Genomic DNA, 21,218 nt, shown 5'->3' with positions numbered 1-21,218 from the left:
TTCATCATTACCATATAATATGACCACAATAGCTATTTCCCAAATACAAAACAGAAATATTTATTGAAGACTTCTGTTTTCTGCATTATTTTTGGCAGTTCTACCATTTCCATCTAGTAATGAACCAATATAATTTTTAGAATTCCTTTGTTCTTAATATTCTTTAAAAACCTCCTTCTTAATGCCCTTTGTCTCATCCTTAACTCTACTGGTCATAGATTTCTCTTAGTGTCTCTGTGCTTCCCTTTTCAATTTTCTACAGTTCTTAGCTTCTGATTTATATTTGTTACTATGAACTTTCACTTTTTCCATTTGAAAGATAGAGACAGATTTTATATAGCTGCCTTCACTTCCCTACGAAGTTCCCTGGAACTGGGAGCAAAGGGCTATGGCCCCTTCCCCACGCACACACTTTTAAAAGTGGGAGGGCCATGCCCCCCACTTTTTAACAAAAGACACACATGTGCAGTGTGAAAAACATGATCATACTCAGAAACGACATGGGAAGAGGGCATGTGGGGGGTCAAGTGCCCCTCCAGGGAGGGTTCACATCAGAACGTGGCCAGTAGCAGCCTTTCGGTACTGTGGGGGTAGCCGGGAAGGGACGGGGGGTGCTTCCAGCCCCAGGACAGGAGGATGGAAGGGATGACCTGGCCTGTCTTCACATGGCTCATCCCTCCCACCCCCCTGTGGCTGGAAGCAGCTCCCATCCCTTCCTGCCTGGAGCTTGCACACTGCGGAAAGGCAGCTAACATCTTCAGGTTGCTGCCCGCCACTAACATAACCCAGCTGCCTCCTGTTCCCCAGCTGCAGCGTGGGCAGGAAGGGGTTAAGCCTTAAGGATGCATTGTGCACTGGGACTCCAGGGATTCTGAGGGCAGAGGTTTCAGTGACCACCTAGCCCAGCCAAAGGTGACTCAGCAGGGGAGGGCACTCCACACGTGGCTGCTGTCTTGGGCGCAAAGCCTGCCCTACAGGAAGAAACAGTTCTGGAGTCCGTGGGGCCAGGACCCAAGCCAAGCAGTGGGTGGGGGTGAAGAGGGTGCTAAGCCCCTGCCCAGGGAGCTGCTGCAGAGCCTACAAGTTCAGGGTGGAAACAAGCTGGAAATCACTTCCCCCCAGCAATGTTTAGCATTAAAGTTGTCATTACTTTTGTTGGTTTGTTTGTACTATGATTATACCTTAATATTATAAGGTACAAGGACATTTTGTATTCTGGTTATTTAGGTTACAGTTGTACTCTGCCGGATATTGAAGTAGTATTTTAATTCCTCTGCCACTTTGGTCTCCCCCCCCCCACCCTTTTCTACAAAAGTTCCAGCTCCCTTGCCTCTAAGCCAGTTTCTTTTTTGGTGTGTTTTTACCAGCCTGCCTTCTTTTGTCATTGTGGGATTGTGAACTTTTGGGCATTTAGTAAAGTATTCTCAAACAATACTCAATTCTCATTCACATTTTTCTATTTCAATTCTTCTTCCCAGCTGATTTTGCTCACATCCTTTTCAGCTTTATGAAACTGACCTTTTAAAAGTAACAAGTGTCTGGATTTTACCCTGTTTGCCTATAACAAATGTGCTCAAGTCGCAATGACTTTCACCCGAACTACCACTAATTTTTAGTTCTGTGATCAATTCTTCCTCACCTGTCAAGATGAGGACTAATATAGATTGTTACTGTGTTGGATGTAGCAACTTTTGAGTTAGGAAATTGTCACCTGTAATATTTAGAAATCCCAAGGGGATTTGAATACTACCAGGGGGAGTCCTCCAGCGCATGCCATTTGGAATGAACTACCCCCTGATCACACAGCTTTTTTTCTTACAATTTATAGGTAGGTGCTTAAAGAGTCACCCCTCCTATTCTCTAGTGCCTCTTTTCTTACCCTGCCTCCGCCTGTTTTAACCACCTCCTTGCACCTACCCTTCTCTCCCTCAGCTTTTCCCTCTCTGCCCCCCGTGTTGGTGTTGCTGCAGGAAGCAGACTCAGATGGCGAGTCAGGGCAGCGGGAGGAAGGTAGCGGCTTCAGCAGATGTTATTGAGCATCCTCAAATCACCCCGGCTTGCTCTGGCTGGAACACCAAACTAGCCAGTTCTTGTGGGCAGTGGTTTCCAGGAACCTCACCTGATCCTCCCTGTGCAACGTTTCTGCCCCCGGGAGGGGGTTTGTTGAGAGGGGCTTTGACCAGCTGTAGCTGCTAGAGGGCTTCGGTTATTGTTACGGGAGGGAAGGGGCTGCTCTTGCTCTCTCTGCCTCTCAGCACATCCGGGGTTGCGCTTCCTGAGTCAGACGCTGCTGCCGCATCTGATTGTCGCTGTGTCCCCGGGCCCGGGCTGAGCAGCTGCTGCTCCCCAGCGGGTCTGTGCGGGGAGAGACCTTCACTAGCGCCCCTCTGTGCCCAGCCCGGGGGGACTTTCTCCGCTGGCTGGAACCAGCCCCTGGGGCAGCCCCGGGCTCTGCCGACACCAGCTCCCGAGCCGCAGACTGCAGGTGAGGGGAGAGACCCGGGGAAAGTGCCGGGGCTGGGCAGGAAAGTGACTTTGTGCCCATAGCCCCTCCTCGCCCCATCTCTGCTCCCGGGTGTCTGCGGGTCCCGGAACTGCTGCCCCCCCGCACGGACACAGCCAGGCTCTGACCCCTTAGCGCCTGCAGGGGCCGATCCAGCCCCGGGAGAGCGAACGCCGCTGGAAGGGGCCAAGGACGGAGTCTCCCAGCCCGAGGGGAGGAAGAGGGGGAAGGAGGGACACAGGGAGAGGCTGGAAGGGGCAGCAGGAGCAATAAGCGGGGAAGGAGGTTTCAGGTTCCAGGTTCCCAGCCCTGCCCAGCTCCTTTTCCTGCAGCATCCCCGAGGCAGACTGACTTTCCTGGGACAAGATGAGGAGCAGAGAGAGGAAAAGCCAGTTCCTGTCTCTGCCTGGTCCCTGCTGCTGGGGGAATGTGCTGCCCTCCGGGACAATGTCAGGAAAATCCCACAAAGTAGCTCCTTTGACTCCGCTCTTTGGCTGCACATTTTTATTCTAATGAGATCTTTTCAGTTGCTTATAAAGTGTTGAAAGTTACTAGATGGACCTCGGGTCGGATCCAGTCTGTAAGTTCCTCTGTTCATCCTTAGGGTTGACATTCTCTGTCCCATGTGAATTTGTTTTAGAAACTGTGATTAAAAACAAAAACAGCAAACAAACTAAAAAGCACCATTTAGCCTTATTTTGAGCAATGGCTGGACAAGGGGGAATGACACTCTCTTTTTTTTTTAAGTGTTATCAATTTTTGAACCAATCCAGTAACTTAAGGATTTAGGCTGATCACTTTACATTTCACACAGAAAGAATTCTTAGGTCAAACATGCTCATCTTTCTGATCTGGTTAAAAAAACCCTGTGATGTATATGAACCACTGAGCACACACATTTATTTTTTTTCCACTTGAAAGGTTTGTTTAATAAGTTAAGATCTGATTTTGAAACACTTAAACGCATGCTTGTCCTCAGCACACACTTTATTAAACCTCTGCTACTGGCCAGGTTTAAAATGTCTCACAGATTAATTTATCAGCAAGTTAAAGAAGTATGGGTTGGATGAATGGACTATAAAATGGATAGTGAACTGGCTAGAGCATAGGGCTCAACGAGTGTGATCAATGGCTCCATGTCTATAAGTCACAAGATCTGAGTTTGCAGGGGTCGGTCCTGGGGCCGGTTTTGTTCAACATCTTTATTAATGATCTGGAGGATGGGGTAGATTGCACCCTCAGCAAGTTTGTCACTAAGCTGGGGGGAGTGGTAGATTGCAAGGTAGGGATAGGATACAGAGTGACCTAAACAAACTGGAGGATTGGGCCAAAAGAAATCTAATGAGGTTTAAAGAAAAGTGCAGAGTCCTACACTTAGGAAGAAAGAATCCCAGAGCTATAGACTGGGGACCGACGAGAGCAGCTCTGCAGAAAAGGACCTGGGGGTAACAGTGGATAAAAAGCTGGATATGAGTCAGCAGTGTGCCCTGGTTGTCAAGACAATATTGGGCTGCATTAGGAGGGGCTTGCTAGCAGGTCACGGGAAGTGATTATTCCCCTCTATTCGGCATTGGTGAGGCCGCATTTAGAATATTGTGTCCAGTTTTGGGCCCCCCAATACAAAAAGGATGTGGACAAGTTGGAGAGAGTCCAGCGGAGGGCAACAAAAATGATTAGGGGCTGGAGCACAGGACTTATGAGGAGAGGCTGAGGGAACTGGGCTTGTTTAGTCTGCAAAAGAGAAGAGTGAGGGGGGATTTGATAGCGGCCTTTAACTACCTGAAAGGGGGTTCTAGGGAGGATGGGGCTAGGCTGTTCTCGGTGGTGGCAGATGACAGAACAAGGAGCAACGGTCTCAAGTTGCAGGGAGGGAGGTCTAGGTTGGACATTAGGAAAAAGTTTTTTACTAGGAGGGTGGTGAAGCACTGGAATGGGTTACCTAGGGAGGTGGTGGAATCTCCATCCTTAGAGGTTTTTAAGCTGCGGCTTGACAAAGCCCTGGTTGGGATGACAGAGGTTAAGCAGGGGGTTGGACTAGATGACCTCCTGAGGTCCCTTCCAACTCTAATATTCTATGATTCTATGATTCTATGAATTCCTGGTGGCAGGAACAGGGCCTGTGCTTTATAATAAAATGGCCAAGGCCAGGATATTTAATTATAGGATCCTAAAAGTAAATTTCTAAATCCATATTTAGGCAACTGAATAAGTGCCTGATTACCAGTAGCTCTGGATACTCAGAACCAAACCTCAATATTGCAGGTTCAGCATTTTTGAAACTCAGGCCACTTATTGAAATAACTGAATGTTGAGACTGATCTTGATGTTGCTCATTTTTTTGCTTGACCCCCAAGTAGGATTTCCAATTTCCAAACCTGATGTGATCTCCTGGCTGGAATGAAGGGAGGAGCTGTGAGTCCCCAATCTCCAGGGAGAGGAGGAAAGGGAGATACAGAGAGATGCCTGCAAAGATAAGGAATTGACAAAACTGGCTCAGAAACCAAATTTTACATCCACTTGGTAAATGTCTCTCATGAGTTTTCACCAATCCTGTCTGCCTGTGTAGAAATTCATCTCATCTATATTCAGATGGGATGGGGAGGCAGAATTGGTTCCCTCTTCTCTGTTCCCTGAGAAAGGAGTTTGGGCAGTTATTTGGTTTGTTTTCTCCTTTCCCATTCCTCTTTCTGAGTCCCCTTTTCTCTACAACACAGGGAATTACTCATGTATCTCTGTCCCAGCAGGTGATGAGATGGTGAGAGAGACCAAGGAAGAGCATCCTCAGCTGGGAGGCCCCGAGAAAGTGGAACCATACAGGACAGTTTGGGAAGATTCCAATGTGAATGTTTCCCAGAGACCAGAGATGGGAAAAACTTGTAAGAATCAGCCCAGACCACAGAGGCAACAGGTAAAACAGCCAGGGCAGATACAGGGTAAATCCACTCACAGAAGCAGAAGGATTGAAAAAAGCAAAGAAACAGTTCAGCAGAGAATCCCCATTGGAGACAGTCACAATATGTTTGGTGAATGTGAGAAAAGCTTCCCTAGGAAGTCAGCACATATTACTCACCAGACAATCCACATGGGAAGAAAGTCCTATACATGTGCTGAGTGTGGGAAAACCTTCTGTCGGAGTTCCCACCTTACTTCGCATCAGAGAAAGCACACAGGAGAGAGACCCTATGGATGCCCTGACTGTGGGAAATACTTCTCTCACTGCACTACCCTCATTAACCATCAGAAACTCCACACAGGAGAGAAGCCCTACAAGTGCCCCGAGTGTGGGATGAGCTTTGTTCGGCACTCACAGCTTGTTATGCACCAGAGAATCCACACAGGAGAAAAACCTTATAAATGTCTGACCTGTGAAAAAACCTTCCGATGGAGTTCAACCCTTACTACACATCAGAGAAAACACACAGGAGAGAAACCTTATAATTGCTCTGAGTGTGGGAAAAGCTTCAGTAACAGCTCAAACTTTACTAAGCATCAGAGGATACATACAGGAGAGAAGCCCTTCAAATGTTGTGATTGTGGGAAAACCTTCAGTCAGAGCTCAGACCTTATTGTACATCAAAGATTCCACACAGGAGAGAGACCCTATCAATGCCTGAACTGTAGGAAAAGCTTTCAATACAGTTCAGCCCTTATTATACACCAAAGAAAACATATGGGAAAGAAACCTTATAAATGCACCGAATGCGGGAAAAGCTTCAGTGACAGCTCAACCTTTAATAGGCATCAAAGAATACACACGGGAGAGAAGCCCTTTAAATGTGCTGATTGTGGGAAAAGCTTCAGTCAGAGCTCAGACCTTATTACACATCAGAGAATACACACAGGAGAGAGACCTTATAAATGCCTGAACTGTGGGAAAAGATTCCGATACAGCTCAGGTCTCACTAAACATCAGAGAATCCACACAGGTGAGAAATCCTAGAAGTGTACTGACTAGGCATGGCCCAAGTGAATAAGGTCTTTGCCAGTTCCCATGTACCTCAGTGGGTCAGGCCAGGTTGGAATGGCCGTGTTATCATTTAAACCTGCAGGTGACCCATGACGCAGAGGAAGGCAACTCTCCTCTCCCCGAGGGTCTCTGGCAATCTGACCCAAGGTAAAATTCCTTCCTCACCCCAAATATGGTGAGACCGTGAGCATATGGGCAAGACCCAGCAGACAGACACCTGAGAAAGAAGTCTCTGTAGTAACTTGGAGCCCTCCCCATCTAGTGTTCCATCACCAACCATTGGAGATATTTGCAGCTAGGTTGACTACATGCCACTATAGGCAGTACCATCATACCACTCCCTCCATAAATTTATCAAGATCAGTTTTAAAGTCAGTTAGGATTTTGCCCCCACTGCTCTCCTTGGCAGGCTGTTCCAGAACTTCACTCTTCTGATGTTTAGAAACCTTCCTGTAATTTCAAGCCTAAATTTGTTGATGGCCAGTCTATATTAATTTGTTCCTGCGTCCACAAACACTGGGAAGAAGAGCTGGAGGAAAAAGACTTTGCGGAAGGGTGATCCCCCAGGCTGGAAGGTGATCCCAGCATGTGTATTAAGGAACTGTAATCTGCTTGTATCATCTGTCAGGGTAAGACATTGTTTGATTCAACTTTTGCTTAGACTAAAAGTTTAGGATTTAGAATACATGTTTACCTTTTATTTTCTTAAGGTAGCTATCTCTGACCTTTATGCCTACCACTTATAATCACTTAAAATCTATCGTTCTGTCATTAATAAATCTGTTTTATATTTCACTTAAAACAGTGTGTTTTGATTGAAGTGATTGGGAAATCTCAGCTCAGGTTAACAAGGGCTGTGGCATGTCCACTACCCTTTTGTTGCAGTGGCAAACTAGGTAATGAGTTTTCACTGGCCAGGCTCCTGACCAGTTCAAGATGGTACAGTTCTGGGATGCAAGGCTAGGGAGCTGTGGGGAATTGTCTGGAGCCTCCCTATTGATGCTTTATGAATGTCTGAGAGATCTTTAATCTCACTCAGTTGGGTGTGTCCCTGCCTGTGGATAGCTGTGTAAATGCAATACCAGCCAGAGGTTCATAGCTTGACATCAGCATCACACAGTGAGAGGCAATCCAGGTTGGTGGGATTAGGGACACTGTCATACCTACCCACTGCTGTTGCTTTCTCCACTGCTGTATCCTTTCTTACTTGATTTTCCTCCCTCTCAATGTTAAAATCAGGCGTGGGGATTACATAAGCATCTCCCAATTGTCCCCATCAAGATCCAAGTTTAAAGTTCTTTTAATCAGTTTTGCCAACCTCCATCCCAGAAATCTATTTCCCTTCCTATGCAGGTGGAATTCATCCCATGAGAATAGTCCTCTGTCCATAATGCCTCCGGACAAACTGGTTGATCATCATAATCTTGTCTCGTCTTTGTTCTCTTCCTCGAAGGACAGACAGAATCTCACTGAAGATCACCTGAGCCTCCATTTCCTTAAGTGTCTTCCCCAGCCTGGCATAGTCTTCCCTTGATACATTCCAGCAGAATCTAGCTGTATCATTTGTTCCCACATGGAGGACAATCAGTGGATTCTTTCCTGCTCCCATTGGGATCCTCTTCAGCCTCAAAGCCACATCCTGTATTTTTGGCTCTCAGCAGATAGCGCACCCTTCTGTTTTCCAGATCAGCTCTGGTAACAGGCCTGCCTTTTCTTCCTTGTAGGGCGTCACCAATCACATAGAACTGTCTTTTTCCAGTGATGGTGTAATTCTCCAGCCTTTCTCTTGTTCTTTCTGGCTGCAAGTCATCTTGTTTTTTATTCTCCCTTGCAATCTTCTCGAGTCATCCAGTATCCTCCTGAGGCTCTGAACTATGCATATCTTCACTGGCTCTTCCCCTCTTCTCATAGGACTAGCTGCTCTTCTCTTCTTACTTGCCCTCCCACCTTCAGTTACTGCCTGCTGTGCCGCTTCTTCATTTTCCAACTCAGCAGACCTATTCTTGTGCTCTATTTCTTCTTCATTAGATGGTCTTTTCCTTTGCCTTTTTCTCATATCTGTAGACAACTCCAACTGGATTTTAATCTGCTAAACTGCCCTTTCCCCTCCACTGGGTAACAATGCAGAATATAAGGGAAACTGAGGCACACTGGCTTCATAACAATAATACAGAAAATTCCCACTTCATAACACCTTCATCCTTATTGCAAAGTGGACAGGTTACCAGACTGAGTGAAAGCAGCACATGGGCTTTTACATCAAATGAGTCAGCCAATCTAGTTTTACTTTTTTTTGATGCACTGGGAGACTATTACTGAATACTGTGTCCAGTTCTGGTGTCCACACTTCAAGAAGAATGTTATCAAATTGGAAAAGGGCTTGTAAAAGTGATCCAAGGATGATTTGAGGTCTGGAAAATTTGCCTTAAAGTGAGAGATTTAAGAAGCTCAGTCTATTTAGTTAATCCAGGAGAAGCTTAAGAGGTGTTTTGAACACAGTCTATAGTTACCTACATGGGGAGAAGATTTCTGATTGAGGGCTCCTTAATCTAGCAGACAAAGAGAGACTGAGATCCAACAGCTGGAACCAGAAGCTGGATAAATTCAGGCCAGTGATAAGGTGTAAATGTTTAACAGTTCAGTGAGTTAGCCATTGGAGTAATTTACCCAGGGACGTGGTGGATTCTCCATCATTTGGAGTCTTTAATGTCTCTTTTAAATAAATATAGTCTAGCTCAGCACAACAAATGGGATTGATGCAGCAATTTCTGGGTGAGGTTCTCTGGCCTGTGTTATATACAGGAAGTCAGACTAGATGATCATAATACTCACTTCTAGCCTTAACATCTATCAATCTATGTTTGCAAGTCTGTACATTGGTTGGAAAACCAGTCAGTCCTGACTCTGGACTCAAGGTCCAGTTCAGCCAACCATCCCTTCTTTACAAGCACTTCATCATGTGCTTAACTCCACTAAGGCACTGGCACTCAAGCTCTGAGTTTTAAGTGATTTCCTCGACTGGACACCTGAAAGATTATGGGATGTGCTTGGTGAGTTTGTTTGAATGGAGCCTCTTCTGTATCTAAGGAAAAGAAGGAGTGAGATGAGCAGAATAAGGACAATGGACTTCAGAAAAAGCAAACTTTAATAAACTCAGAAAACTAGTAGGTATGGGTCCATGGAAGAAAATGTGAAGGGTAAAAGGAGTTCAGGAGAGCTGGCAGTTCGATAGGAAAAATACTAAGGAGCCAATATGGCTGCATCTAGAGCTTTTTAATAACCTGACATTGTGAAAATCTATCGATTGATAATTAATTTGGTTTTCTTGTTTCAACTCAATTCCTAACTGTAAGTGCTACTGAAAGCTAGCTTCTTTGTTAATCACTGTTCTGCTCTGCATCTCACACTCGTACCAGCAGCTGTGCTGTCAGCATTTGTGAGAATTACCTACATGTGAGAGAAACGTCCTTAGATCTCTCTCCCTTGTAACATTACACTCTGTGTGTGACAGAGAAAAGCTGTCTTCCAAGTTTAAAATCAGACTTCAATCTTGTGTTCTAAAGATTAGAATACTTTTCAGCTAATTTCAAATGCATTATGTGTTTTTTACTACAAGGTTATCAAATGTGTTCATATCTCACACTCCACATTAACCTCATTGCAATCTTGGTATTGGAACTTCAGCTAGTTCCTATTTTTCCTTTGTCTAATTTAAATACCAAAAGTAGGGAAGTTTGTGATATTTTTCTATCTATTTATGAATTTTACAGTATTTACCCATTGTTTTATGGCATTTTCTTTAATAGCTCTCTTTCTTCTGTCAATTAACTCAAACACCAGATTATCCCTGCAGTACAGTGTCTTCCTATCAACACCTTAAGAACACCCCCTGAACCTGTTTAATTAACTTTAATTTGAATACCTAGGTTAATCAAAAACAAAGAGAGTTCTGTAGCACTTTAAAGACTAACAAATTAAATTTCTGCAGGCATAAGCTTTCATGGGCTGTAACCCCCTTCGTCAGATGTAAGGAATAGAAATCACATAGGAGGCATATATATACATATTCAAGGCAAGTAACAACAATGGGGAAGGTGTCAAGTCTGCATCTGACACAATCAAACTGGGTCTGAGTCAAGACTTGGAATGGTTATCTCATTACAAGAAGTAATTGCCACTGACCACACATTCTCACCTCCTAATCAATTCTTGTGAATAGGCCTCAACTACTCTAACTGAATGGACTTTGCTTTTATTCAACTTCCCTGCCTGCCTGCAGAAATTAAATTTGTTAGTCTTTAAAGTGCTACAGAACTCTCGTTTTTTTTTCTGTGTACAGACTAACACAGCTATCCCTCTAGGTTAATCAAATTGCTTTCTGAACTTTCACATTTGTAAAATTGCCTATTAATGTCACCAAATCACAGCTAATCCTCTCTGCTCTGCACTTTTGTATAATAGTCACTTTGGCTGATTCTTTTACCCTAGCTTTTGTAGGTTATTGCAACCATTTCTAGCTAGACACGTGTGTAAACAGTACACTGATAAATTAGGAATTGTAGTAATCATATGACTGTGAATTTGCTTTAAGAATCATGTAACTACTACTCAGACTACTACTTTCTAAAGACAAAAGTAAAAGTAGTAATGGTTTCACTAGCTTTTGTTAACACTACTTTGGTATATTTTCCTGTCCAACCTATCTAGTTTCACCAATTTCTAGCCCTCAGGGCTCTGGAGAAAGCTTCACAATGTGACCCCAGCACACCCTAAAGCAGAAGACAAATAAAAATAACACCAAAACTATTATTTTTACATAATCTTGTGATTTTAAAGCTGATCTCATGATTTTTGGTGAGCCTGACTCACGATTTTTGAACATTTGGGGTTGGCAATACTGCAGAGTACAGGATAGTACTTGCATGTGCACCTCTGCAAGCTGTCCTTACACTGGAGGGTATTACTTGCTTTCATAATATTTATCCATAAATAAATTCATGGGAGGTCTTTAATAAAAGCCAGGATCACCCTGGTCATTAATACTGATGTGAAATGTATGTATAAATATGTACCTACACACACATATATTGAAAAAATGTTCCTAGAAGTCTGAATCAAGACAGGGTTAACAAACAGGTTTTGCCAGACACAAGACGTATATTCACCTGTCTGCCTTGGGTCACATGTAAGTGAAGCAGTGTAAGCTAACACACTGGAAGTCCCATTTGCATCTGAAGTCAGCATGAGGCTGTGAAGTCAATATGGTGTCAGCACATCAGGGAATTAACCCCAGAGGGTTGTCTTGATTCTAGGGCTAAATAATGACCTTGGAGAATATAAAGGGAAAGCAAAACACACTGTTTTATCCTGCACCTGGGGAAATAATTGGACAGTGTGATTACATTCATGGAAATGGGATCCCAACCTGCCCTGAGTGGAAGCACTTTAAATGTCTTTGGGTGAAACCTGATTGTTTTAGACAGGAGGCAATCCTGTTATGTTTAATCTCTAGAAAGTGTGCTATACATAGCCCTTTTGTTTCCCTTCCTTTTACTCACTACCTCTTAAATCTTGATCTGTGATAATATACTTGTTTTCACCATAAATATATCTGAGTGCTGTGATATTAAGCAAGGGGCTGATTCTGAGCTGAGTCATACGATCTGATGTGTACATTGTTCCCTTGGGGAGAGCAAACCTAGCATAGCTGTGAGCATTCAGTGGATAAGGGGCTTAAAGCTACAAGGGAACACTTCAAGGGGCTTGAGGACTACCATGCACCTATTGTTAACCTATGAGGCAATGCAAGGGTGGCAGAGCCCTGAGAAGGTTGTTTGAGTGGCTAATAGACAAGAGATGTTGGAAAGCTGACACCCAGTCAAGCACACGCAAGTCTTTTTCTTGCTGGAAGAAGAAAGGTAACAAGGTGACTGAGAATCATCAAAGTTATCCTAAAATGAGTCCCCAAGAGGCAGAGAAGGGTCTTCTTCAAAAGCTGAGTGGGCACTCTAGGAAGATATGCAGCACTGCTCTTTACTAGGATAATGTCCACCCCCCAGCTAGTATAGCAGTGGAAGGGAACCACCACCTGTATTTACAACCCTGGGAAGTTTTCATCCCTTGCAATGTATGTGCCAAAATACAGCCCTCCCTGCGCCTTAAATTCTCTTTTATAACACCTACAGATAAGCACAAAGAGCACTGCAAAATAATTAGACTTTTGCACTAATTGGTCTATACCCAAAATGTTTCAAAGTAGCCACAAATATCTTATTTTCTACACATTATTAAATGTCTCTGTAGCCTCATGGCACGTTTGAAAACGCTAACTAAAAGCTCAGGGCACTGATTGCACTGAGCTAAAAGACTTGATCTATTGCTATTCCTCTTTCTATATCTGCCACTGCAATAAACATGGCTGCCTCGCAATCTGCTGTATTTTTTCATCCCCCTGGGTGACATCTTGAGCTGGGGAGGAGGGAGGCTGTGCTAGATCGGAAGGGAGAGGGAGCACCAAGTGTCACAGGAAGGTGAAAAAGGGGGCGGCACGGTTGGCAAATGTCTGTTGGATTTGATGCTTCAGAGAAATAAATCCACGAGAGCTGAAAGTCTCTGGCATTGATGCTATGTTGAGCACTTTGGGGGTTGGAGTGGGGGGGGGGACCAGAATAGACACAGAGAGGCTCGTCACTCTCAAGGGCCCAACATAGCAATGCCCCCCCCACACACCCCCCATAGCCAAAGCAAAATTGCTTAAATCTCCCTGTATAACTTTATTGAAATACAAAACATAACACTGACTGGGAGAGCTCTCCACCACCACAGTTTCAGGCTGGGACTCCTCTGTGTTTCATAGGCATCTCCATCCAACTCTTGGGTCTCTGGTATGAGCATTGCCAGAGGTCCTGTTCTTGTAGCTCTGCTGGAGTGCCTTTGCTTTGGTGTAGCAGTGGGCCATGTCCTAGGAATGACCCTTCTCTTGCATTTGCTCTGCTAGTTACACATAGATCCTGGCAGTCTGGTGACTCTTGTTCAGATGGACTGGAAATTCTCCTCTCCTGAGAGGCAGGGCAGTACAGGACTGCCAGATGGGACCACAGAGAAGCATGGGCATGGCTGCTGTAATGTGCATGTTACTTCAGGTGTGTGAAAGCCCCACAAGCAAGACTCAAAGGTGTGCACCTTGCTGCCTGCCAGTATTTGAATGGGGAGGTATCATTTGGTCAACATGACCCTGGAGCAGTAGAGGTCAGACAGGTAAACAGGCTGATCTGAGTGTGAAGCAATGCACTGTGGGATAGCAGTGGGAGGACTGCCGGAAGTGGTATAGCTAATGCAGAATAGGGTTGTGCTAGTAATGTCACTTTCAAAGCGGATTAATTAAAGTGGGATGAAACCAGACAAATAAAAAACTTTGTGAAATCAAGGCAGCTTATGCCAAAAAAGCTCAATTTATACCTGAAAAAATTTCCCATGCAGACAAGGCCTTAGAGCTAAGGCAAAATGGGGAATTGCTATCAGGCCTGTAGCACTCAGCCACAGAAGGCTTGTTACTGACTGTCAGGGCCGGGTGTTTTCAACAATTTCTTGGCTGCGATTTTTGAAGCAAACTCCATTGCCTGCTAAAAATAATTGTGTTTCAGGGCCCTGAATGGCAGCAGGGGGCACATTTCCCTGGAACTCTGTCTCTCTAGTGTTGATTCACTCGGTAGGTTTCTCTCTGTTCAGATTCAGGAAGGAGAGAAGGAATCTGACGAGATTCCTCTTGTGCGATCGCAGGGAGACGAGGGAATTGATTTTTCTTAGCTGTAGTCACGAGAGGGCAGCCTCTGGTTAATAGAAATTGGAACGCCTGAGTTAGAACAGAAGCTCGTGGTACTGCTCTGTCTCCGCCATTCATCTGGGAGCAGCTCCCGACCCTCCCTAGCGGGGTCTGTGCGGGGAGAGCCCTGCACTAGCGCGCCTCTGTGCCCGGCCCGGGGGGACTTTCTCCGCTGGCTGGAACCAGCCCCTGGGGCAGCCCCGGGTTCTGCCGACACCAGCTCCCGAGCCGCAGACTGCAGGTGAGGGGAGAGACCCGGGGAAAGTGCCGGGGCCGGGCAGGAAAGTGACTCTGCACAAACGGCCCCTCCTCGCCCCATCTCTGCTCCCGGGTGTCTGCAGGTCCTGGAGTTGCTGCCCCCACGCACGGGCACAGCCAGGCTCTGACCCCTTAGCGCCTGCAGGAGCCGATCCAGCCCGGGGGGAGCGAACGCCGCTGGAAGGGGCGAAGGACGGAGCCTCACAGCCCGAGGGACACAGGGAGAGAGGCTAGAAGGGGCAGCAGGAGCAATAAGCGGGGAGGGAGGTTCCAGGTTCCCAGCCCTGCCCAGCTCCATTTCCTACAACACCCGAGCCAGACCGACTTTCCTGGGACAAGATGAGGTGCAGAGAGAGGAAAAGCCAGTTCCTGCCTCTGCCTGGTCCCTACGCTGCTGGGGAAATGTGCTGCCCAAGTCGACAGTGTCGGGGGGATCCCTCAGAGTGACTGCCCTCACTGACACACACAGGCTTTCACGTCCCATTAGCTCCAGGAGGAGCTGATCCAGCTATGGTGGGACAATGAATGTCTCTGTGAACTGCACAGTAACATCAGCATCAGATTTTCAAAGTGAAAAAACCAGGCTAGCTGCAGTGTTAGAGGATAGAGGGATATTAATCAAAGTTCCACAGTGTAGAAATGTGCCAGTATAAACCTGAGTGATTAGAATAGGTGTAGACATGGTTTGTAACAAGGTGATTGAAACTCCCTCACCCCGCACTCCTTATTGCCAACAGTTCTCTCTCACTCCCATGGTGCTTTATTTACAATGTGCTTGTGCCCCATAATATAAGGTTTTTATCTGCTCTGCAGACACAGGGTGAAAGATCCCCTCCCCTGTCTCGGAGAACCTGGGCTTCTTTGAGCCTTCATTCCAGCTTTCCTTCCTATCATGTCTCTGTTTTACCTCTCTGCAGCAGAGGAGCTGAATAATCACCTTGTTAATTGGCTAGGTACTTAATAAATTGACATTTCGATTTATCCCAGGTGGGGATGTTTACCAAATGCACAGGGGGGGAGGGGATAGCTCTGGTTTCTCACACACCTTCCTTCCTCCCCTTTTTCCCCTGCCAGGCCTTTTCTCTCTTCCTTCCGGCTCTGCCTTTCTTCTGGGGGTGACTGTCCCTTCTCCTCCTGAACAAAATTTCTCTCAATTGTATCTCTAGCATTTCCTGGAGCCCTTCTCCCTGCCAAGGGTGCACTCTGATGGATCAGGTAACCCCCACATCTGTCTCCTCCCACCAAGAGCAAACCTTGACCTATTGGACTCCTCCTCCACTTGTGAAGTCTCTCTTTCTCCTATCTCACCTGGGTTACTTTCAACTTCCATAAGCAGTTGTTCTCACTCTGGCCCTTAACCTTTCTACATCTCCTTACACCTTCCTTCGCTACCAAATCCTGCTCTATTGTAGCCCACTTTTCATTCCCTTCTACTTGGTGTCTTTTTCGAGGCCTTTGGGTTCTTGGTTTGTCTAGCATCTAGTATGTCCCATTTCTTCTCGCTCTATTCCCTCTTTGAACATAAGAATGGCCATACTGGGTCAGACCAACGGTCTGTCTAATGCAGTATCCTGTCTTCCAGCAGTGGCCAATGCTAAGTACTTCAGACAGAATGAATAGAACAGGTAATCATCAAGTGATCCATCCTGTAAGCCATCCCAGCCTCCGGCAAACAGAAATCCCTGCCCATCCTCATGAATAGTCATTGATGGACCGATTCTCCATGAACTTATCTAATTCTTTTTTGAATCCCATTATAGTCTTGGCCTTCAGAACATCCTCTGGCAAGGAGTTCCACAGGTTGATTGTGTGTTGTATGAAGAAATACTTCCTGTTGCTAGTTTTAAACTTGCTGCTTATTAATTTCATTTGGTGATCCCTAGTTTGTGTGTTATGAGGAGTAAACAACACTTCCTTATTTACTTTCTCTGTCAGTTGTGGCTTCTTGACCTATTCCTTGACACCTCATCTACTCCAGTCCTACCTTTTCTGGCCATTTGTGTCTCTGGGCATTCCTCCCCTCCTTTAAAGGAAAAGGACTCCAGACTGTTGCAATTAATACCAGCTGGAGCAAGGTCTTACCACTTCATGTTGCTTCCCTATAAATCTTTCTCAAATCTCTAGGAGCACTATGTTCACTGGATAGATTTTCTCCTTGCTGTGAACACGTCAGTTTAAACTCTCTCCTGGCCCCATCCTATGGGGCTTCACCCAATCTCTCTTAGACTCTGCCGCAGAGTGCTTGTGGGTTATCAGGCCCATCTATTGTCTGTGCTCAGTCTCATGTCCATTTTGACTGCCTTCCAAGGATATCTGTCCACCCACAGAACTCAGTAAAATTACAGTTCATACAGGGACAGTCCCTTTTCAAATGTCCTCCACCCCCATCATGTTAACAGATTTTGACAGTGGGTAGGTGGGATCTTTTTCTTGTTCCCTGTCATTTTTTTCCTGTGGCCTTATTGATAGTGATTCCTCACCTTTCCTCCATGGGTCATGTCCTTTTAATTATTGTTTTATGGAGGGATGCCCACTTCCAGAAACTCCTCAGTGAGTTTCACCACAGCTTCTAATATGTCTCTGCATCCAACCCACAGTGACCTTGGGGACAGTCTGTAGAAATAACTCCAAAATGATAGAGTTTGTGACCTCTCCAATTCCTCAGTCATCTGACCTCAGCCACTTAGTGCTCCAATCTGATATTTTAGGGGCACAGGCCCTAGACCGTGTTCCCTCTGACCACCTTACCACTTGAAATGTCTGCTTATAACAGGGGTTCCCAAACGTTTTGGCTGCACACCCCCATTTTAATGAAATCTTTCCTGCCAGGACTCCACAAAGGATTCAAAATGGCATCCTCCACACACCATGACCTCACACACACAGTACAGGTGAGGTCAAGCCATAATGAGGACACCATTTTGCCTTACACTACGGAATCCTCCATGTATCATGATCTTGCATACACCATACATGTGAGATCACACTGTGTGGCGCAATATGGCATCTTCTGCACAGGAGGGATTCTGTGACCCCATGCAGAGCCGTCTCTAGGGTAGGGCAAATGGGGGCAACTGCCCCGAGCCCCCACTTTGGGGGGCTTCACACTGATCCCCTGGTCCCACAAGACCACGCATTCTGGGGGTAGTCACCCATGTCCCACCTGGTCCCAGTTCCCAGATGGGAGGCGGGTGGCAGTCGTTGCATCCCCGCCCAGCGGCAGCCTTCTCAACCCCGGACCCTGCACCCTCCTATGGATGGCCCTGACCCCATGTGCTGATGGTACTACCCCATTTGGGGTCATGACCTACACTTTGAGAACTACTGGCCCATACCATTCTGTAAACAGACTCATTTGATCTAGAATGGCTGCTTTTACCCTATCATAATCAGCTGCTTGTGCATCATTCAGCACCATATAAGCAGATTGACCGTCTCCTAAGAGGTAGAGAGCCAATCAAAGGACCCATACCCCCTTCTCCAAGCCGGCTCCTGATGTCACCCTCTGAAGTGTTAACAAAAAGGTGTTGGGGGGTCATCTTTAGAGTCCATTTTGCACTGTCACATGCCCACTCTCTCCAGGGGACTCAACAGCTTGCTGCAACTGTACCTGGACTGTAATAAAGGACAGTATCTCTTGTCACGGGGTCTTGGTGAGGGGAGAGGAATTCTGCAACTCTTTTTGCTGTTCTACTACCCAGCACATCAGTTCCTCCATGCTGCCTGGTCCGGCACACTTTCTCCTCAGCTTCCCTTTCCAGTCTTTCTCCTTCACCAGAGGGTGTTATATCCTGGACAAGCCCCTTCTTGTAACCAGGTAGGGTTCCCCCATCCTGCACTGCTTGTTGCTAACAGCCCTCACACACACTCCTGTGGTAAGTTCAACAACATGCACATTGTAAACAAAGAACCATACAAGTGTTCGTCACCCACAACATAAGTAAGACTTTTACCTTCTCTCCAGACGGGGGAAAGAAGCTCATCTCCTTTAAAGCCGGGGCTTCTCTGGCCCTTCGCTGAGAAATTGAATGATCACCTTGTTAATTGGTTGATTACTTGGCACTTAGACCAAATTGAGGAGATAATTGATTATGTGGGGAATAAGGCCTACAAAATGCAGAGTGGTGAGTCAGCCTTAGGCTACTCACACTCTGAGTGTCACAGCATGGCGTAATCAAAATGGTTGTGAAGGAACCTTGGTAGGGCTGGTACTAGTCTTAGGCCTTGTCAACACTTCTATAATAGGTCGACTGAATTTTTGTCCACTTACAGCTACCGCTGATGTCCACACTGCTCTCCTTGGGTCGGTGGCATGCATCTTCACTAGGAGCACTCCACACGACCTAAGGGGCAGTGTGGGGATCTGAGAGCCCTATCTCTTGGGAGTCCACAGGTTCCTGGGCTCTCTGTGTGCTGCCCCCCCACCCCCATTCTCTGGTCCCAGCAGGGAACCTAGAGAAGCCACCAGGGACTCCTCCCTTTTCCCTGTCCGGAGCCAGGGAAAGCGGCTGGGGACATCTCCATTGCCCATTCTTCTCCGAAAGGGGCACCCATGTCAATTTCATGGCTCAGCTGTGTAATTGACAAGGCAGCCGGGGCCAGGAGCAGGTGGAGAAGCACCCAGACTTCTGGCCCCAGCTCCCAGCCCAGAGCGGAGACCAGCTGCTCCAGCAGAATGATGAAATTGACAAGAATGACAGCCCCACCGCCGATGTAAGGGGATGCAGTGTCTACATTGACACTGTGTCATCCTAACTATGCCAACAAAAGCCCAACACCTCTTGCTGAAGTGGTTTTATTCTGTCCAAAAAACAGGGCAGTTTTGTCAGTGTGTACTCCACCTCTGTTTTGTCAACCGATGCTGACTTTGGTCGACAAAACTCTCTAGTGTAGACCAGGACTTACTGTCTGTAAAAAGGCACAAAGTGCAATATTCATGGCAGGGACCTCTTGCTCCACAGTCTGTGCATGTAAATAGGCTTACAACCTATCTCAATAGAGAAGGCATCGTGACTAGCTGAGTGAGAGTCTGAGACAACACACCTCATTGATTTGATAGCTGAATGCCATGATGACTCATCATTTGAGAACACGAGGGCATGTCTACAAGACAAAATTAAGTCGACATACAGCCACCACAATAAATAATCCAATTTTTAATTTCAGAGGGGTAGCCGTGTTAGTCTGTATACAGCAAAAACAACAAGAGTTCTGTGGCACTTTAAAGACTAACAAATTTACTTTTAGCAGGCATAAGCTTTCGTGAAGTGAGCTTATGCCTGCTAAAATTAGATTTGTTAGTCTTTAAAGTGCCACAGAACTCTCGTTGTTTTTTCCAATTTTTAATGTCATAGAATCATAGAATATTAGCGTTGGAAGGGACCTCAGGAGGTCATCTAGTCCAACCCCCTGCTCAAAGCAGGACTAACCTCAGCTATATCATCCCAGCCAGGGCTTTGTCAAGCCTCAGCTTAAAAACCTCTAAAGATGGAGATTCCACCACCTCCCTAGGTAACCCATTCCAGTGCTTCATCACCCTCCTAGTGAAAAACCTTTTCCTAATGTCCAACCTAGACCTCCCCCCCTGCAACTTGAGACGGTTGCTCCTTGTTCTGTCATCTTCCACCACCGAGAACAGCCTAGCCCCATCCTCCCTGGAACCCCCTTTCAGGTAGTTAAAGGCTGCTATCAAATCCCCACTCATTCTTCTCTTTTGCAGACTAAACAAGCCCAGTTCCCTTAGCCTCTCCTCATAAGTCCTGTGCGCCAGCCCCCTAATAATTTTTATTGCCCTCTGCTGTACTCTCTCCAACTTGCCTACATCCTTTTTGTAGTGGGGGGCCCAAAACTGGACACAATACTCTAAATGCGGCCTTACCAATGCCGAATAGAGGGGAATAATCACTTCCCGTGACCTGCTGGCAATGCCCCTCCTAATGCAGCCCAATATGCTATTAGCCTTCTTGACAACCAGGGCACACTGCTGACTCATATCCAGCTTTTTATCCACTGTTACCCCCAGGTCCTTTTCTGCAGAACTGCTGCCTAGCTCGTCAGTCCCCAGTCTATAGCTGTGCATGGGATTCTTCCTTCCTAAGTGGAGGACTCTGCACTTTTATTTGTTGAACCACATTAGATTTATTTTGGCCTAATCCTCCAGTTTGTTTAGGTCCTTCTATATCCTATCCCTACCTTCCAGGGTATCTATCACTCCCCCCACCCAATGCTCCCTTCTGTTGGTAGTGCACATCCTCACCAGGGGACTTGCACTAATTTAACTGAAACCCCACCATAAAGGCAGATAACTCAGAGCCCCACTGCTGAGCTGACAGCCCAGAGCCCCACAGTGGAGCTCCCGCTGTCATCCTCGGTGACGGGATTCCAGGATGTCAGCCTGTGGTGGCAGGGCTCCTTCAGTCAGCCTCACGGGGGGATGACTGCTGGAGTGGTCATCCCTGCAGTGCACTGACAGCTTGGGATGTCAAAGGCAGCCAGAGGTGATATAAGCAATGCAGTGTCTTCACAGACACTGTGTCAACCTAACTACATCGACCTAAGCATTACCCCACTCACGGAGATGGAGTTATTAGGTCAGTGTAGTGAGCGACTTACATCTGTGGGAATGTTGGCCAAAATCTTGTTTTTGAAATATATGTAAGAACAGAGCC

At 46.2% G+C, this 21,218-nt stretch overlaps 1 protein-coding gene across 1 annotated transcript; it reads left to right on the top strand.

Annotated features, from left to right (window-relative positions):
* Positions 1-5,366: 5,366 nt before the first annotated feature.
* Positions 5,367-6,666, top strand: LOC137150385 (zinc finger and SCAN domain-containing protein 2-like). The gene has a single exon (XM_067544310.1). It carries the CDS (start codon positions 5,367-5,369, stop codon positions 6,441-6,443), a length of 1,077 nt encoding a protein of 358 aa, XP_067400411.1. The 3' UTR covers positions 6,444-6,666.
* Positions 6,667-21,218: the final 14,552 nt, after the last annotated feature.

Source organism: Emydura macquarii, unplaced genomic scaffold (assembly GCF_026122565.2).
Source record: "Emydura macquarii macquarii isolate MOO-44397 ecotype Brisbane River unplaced genomic scaffold, CSIRO-AGI_Emac_v2 contig_159, whole genome shotgun sequence".
Classification (NCBI taxonomy): Eukaryota; Metazoa; Chordata; order Testudines; family Chelidae; genus Emydura; species Emydura macquarii.
Note: the sequence above shows the minus strand (reverse complement) of the source record. Positions and strands in the feature narration are given on the sequence as shown.

Excerpts from the sequence above, each read along its gene's own strand:
- LOC137150385 (XM_067544310.1), top strand. The coding sequence starts at position 5,367 with ATGGGAAAAACTTGTAAGAATCAGCCCAGACCACAGAGGCAACAGGTA.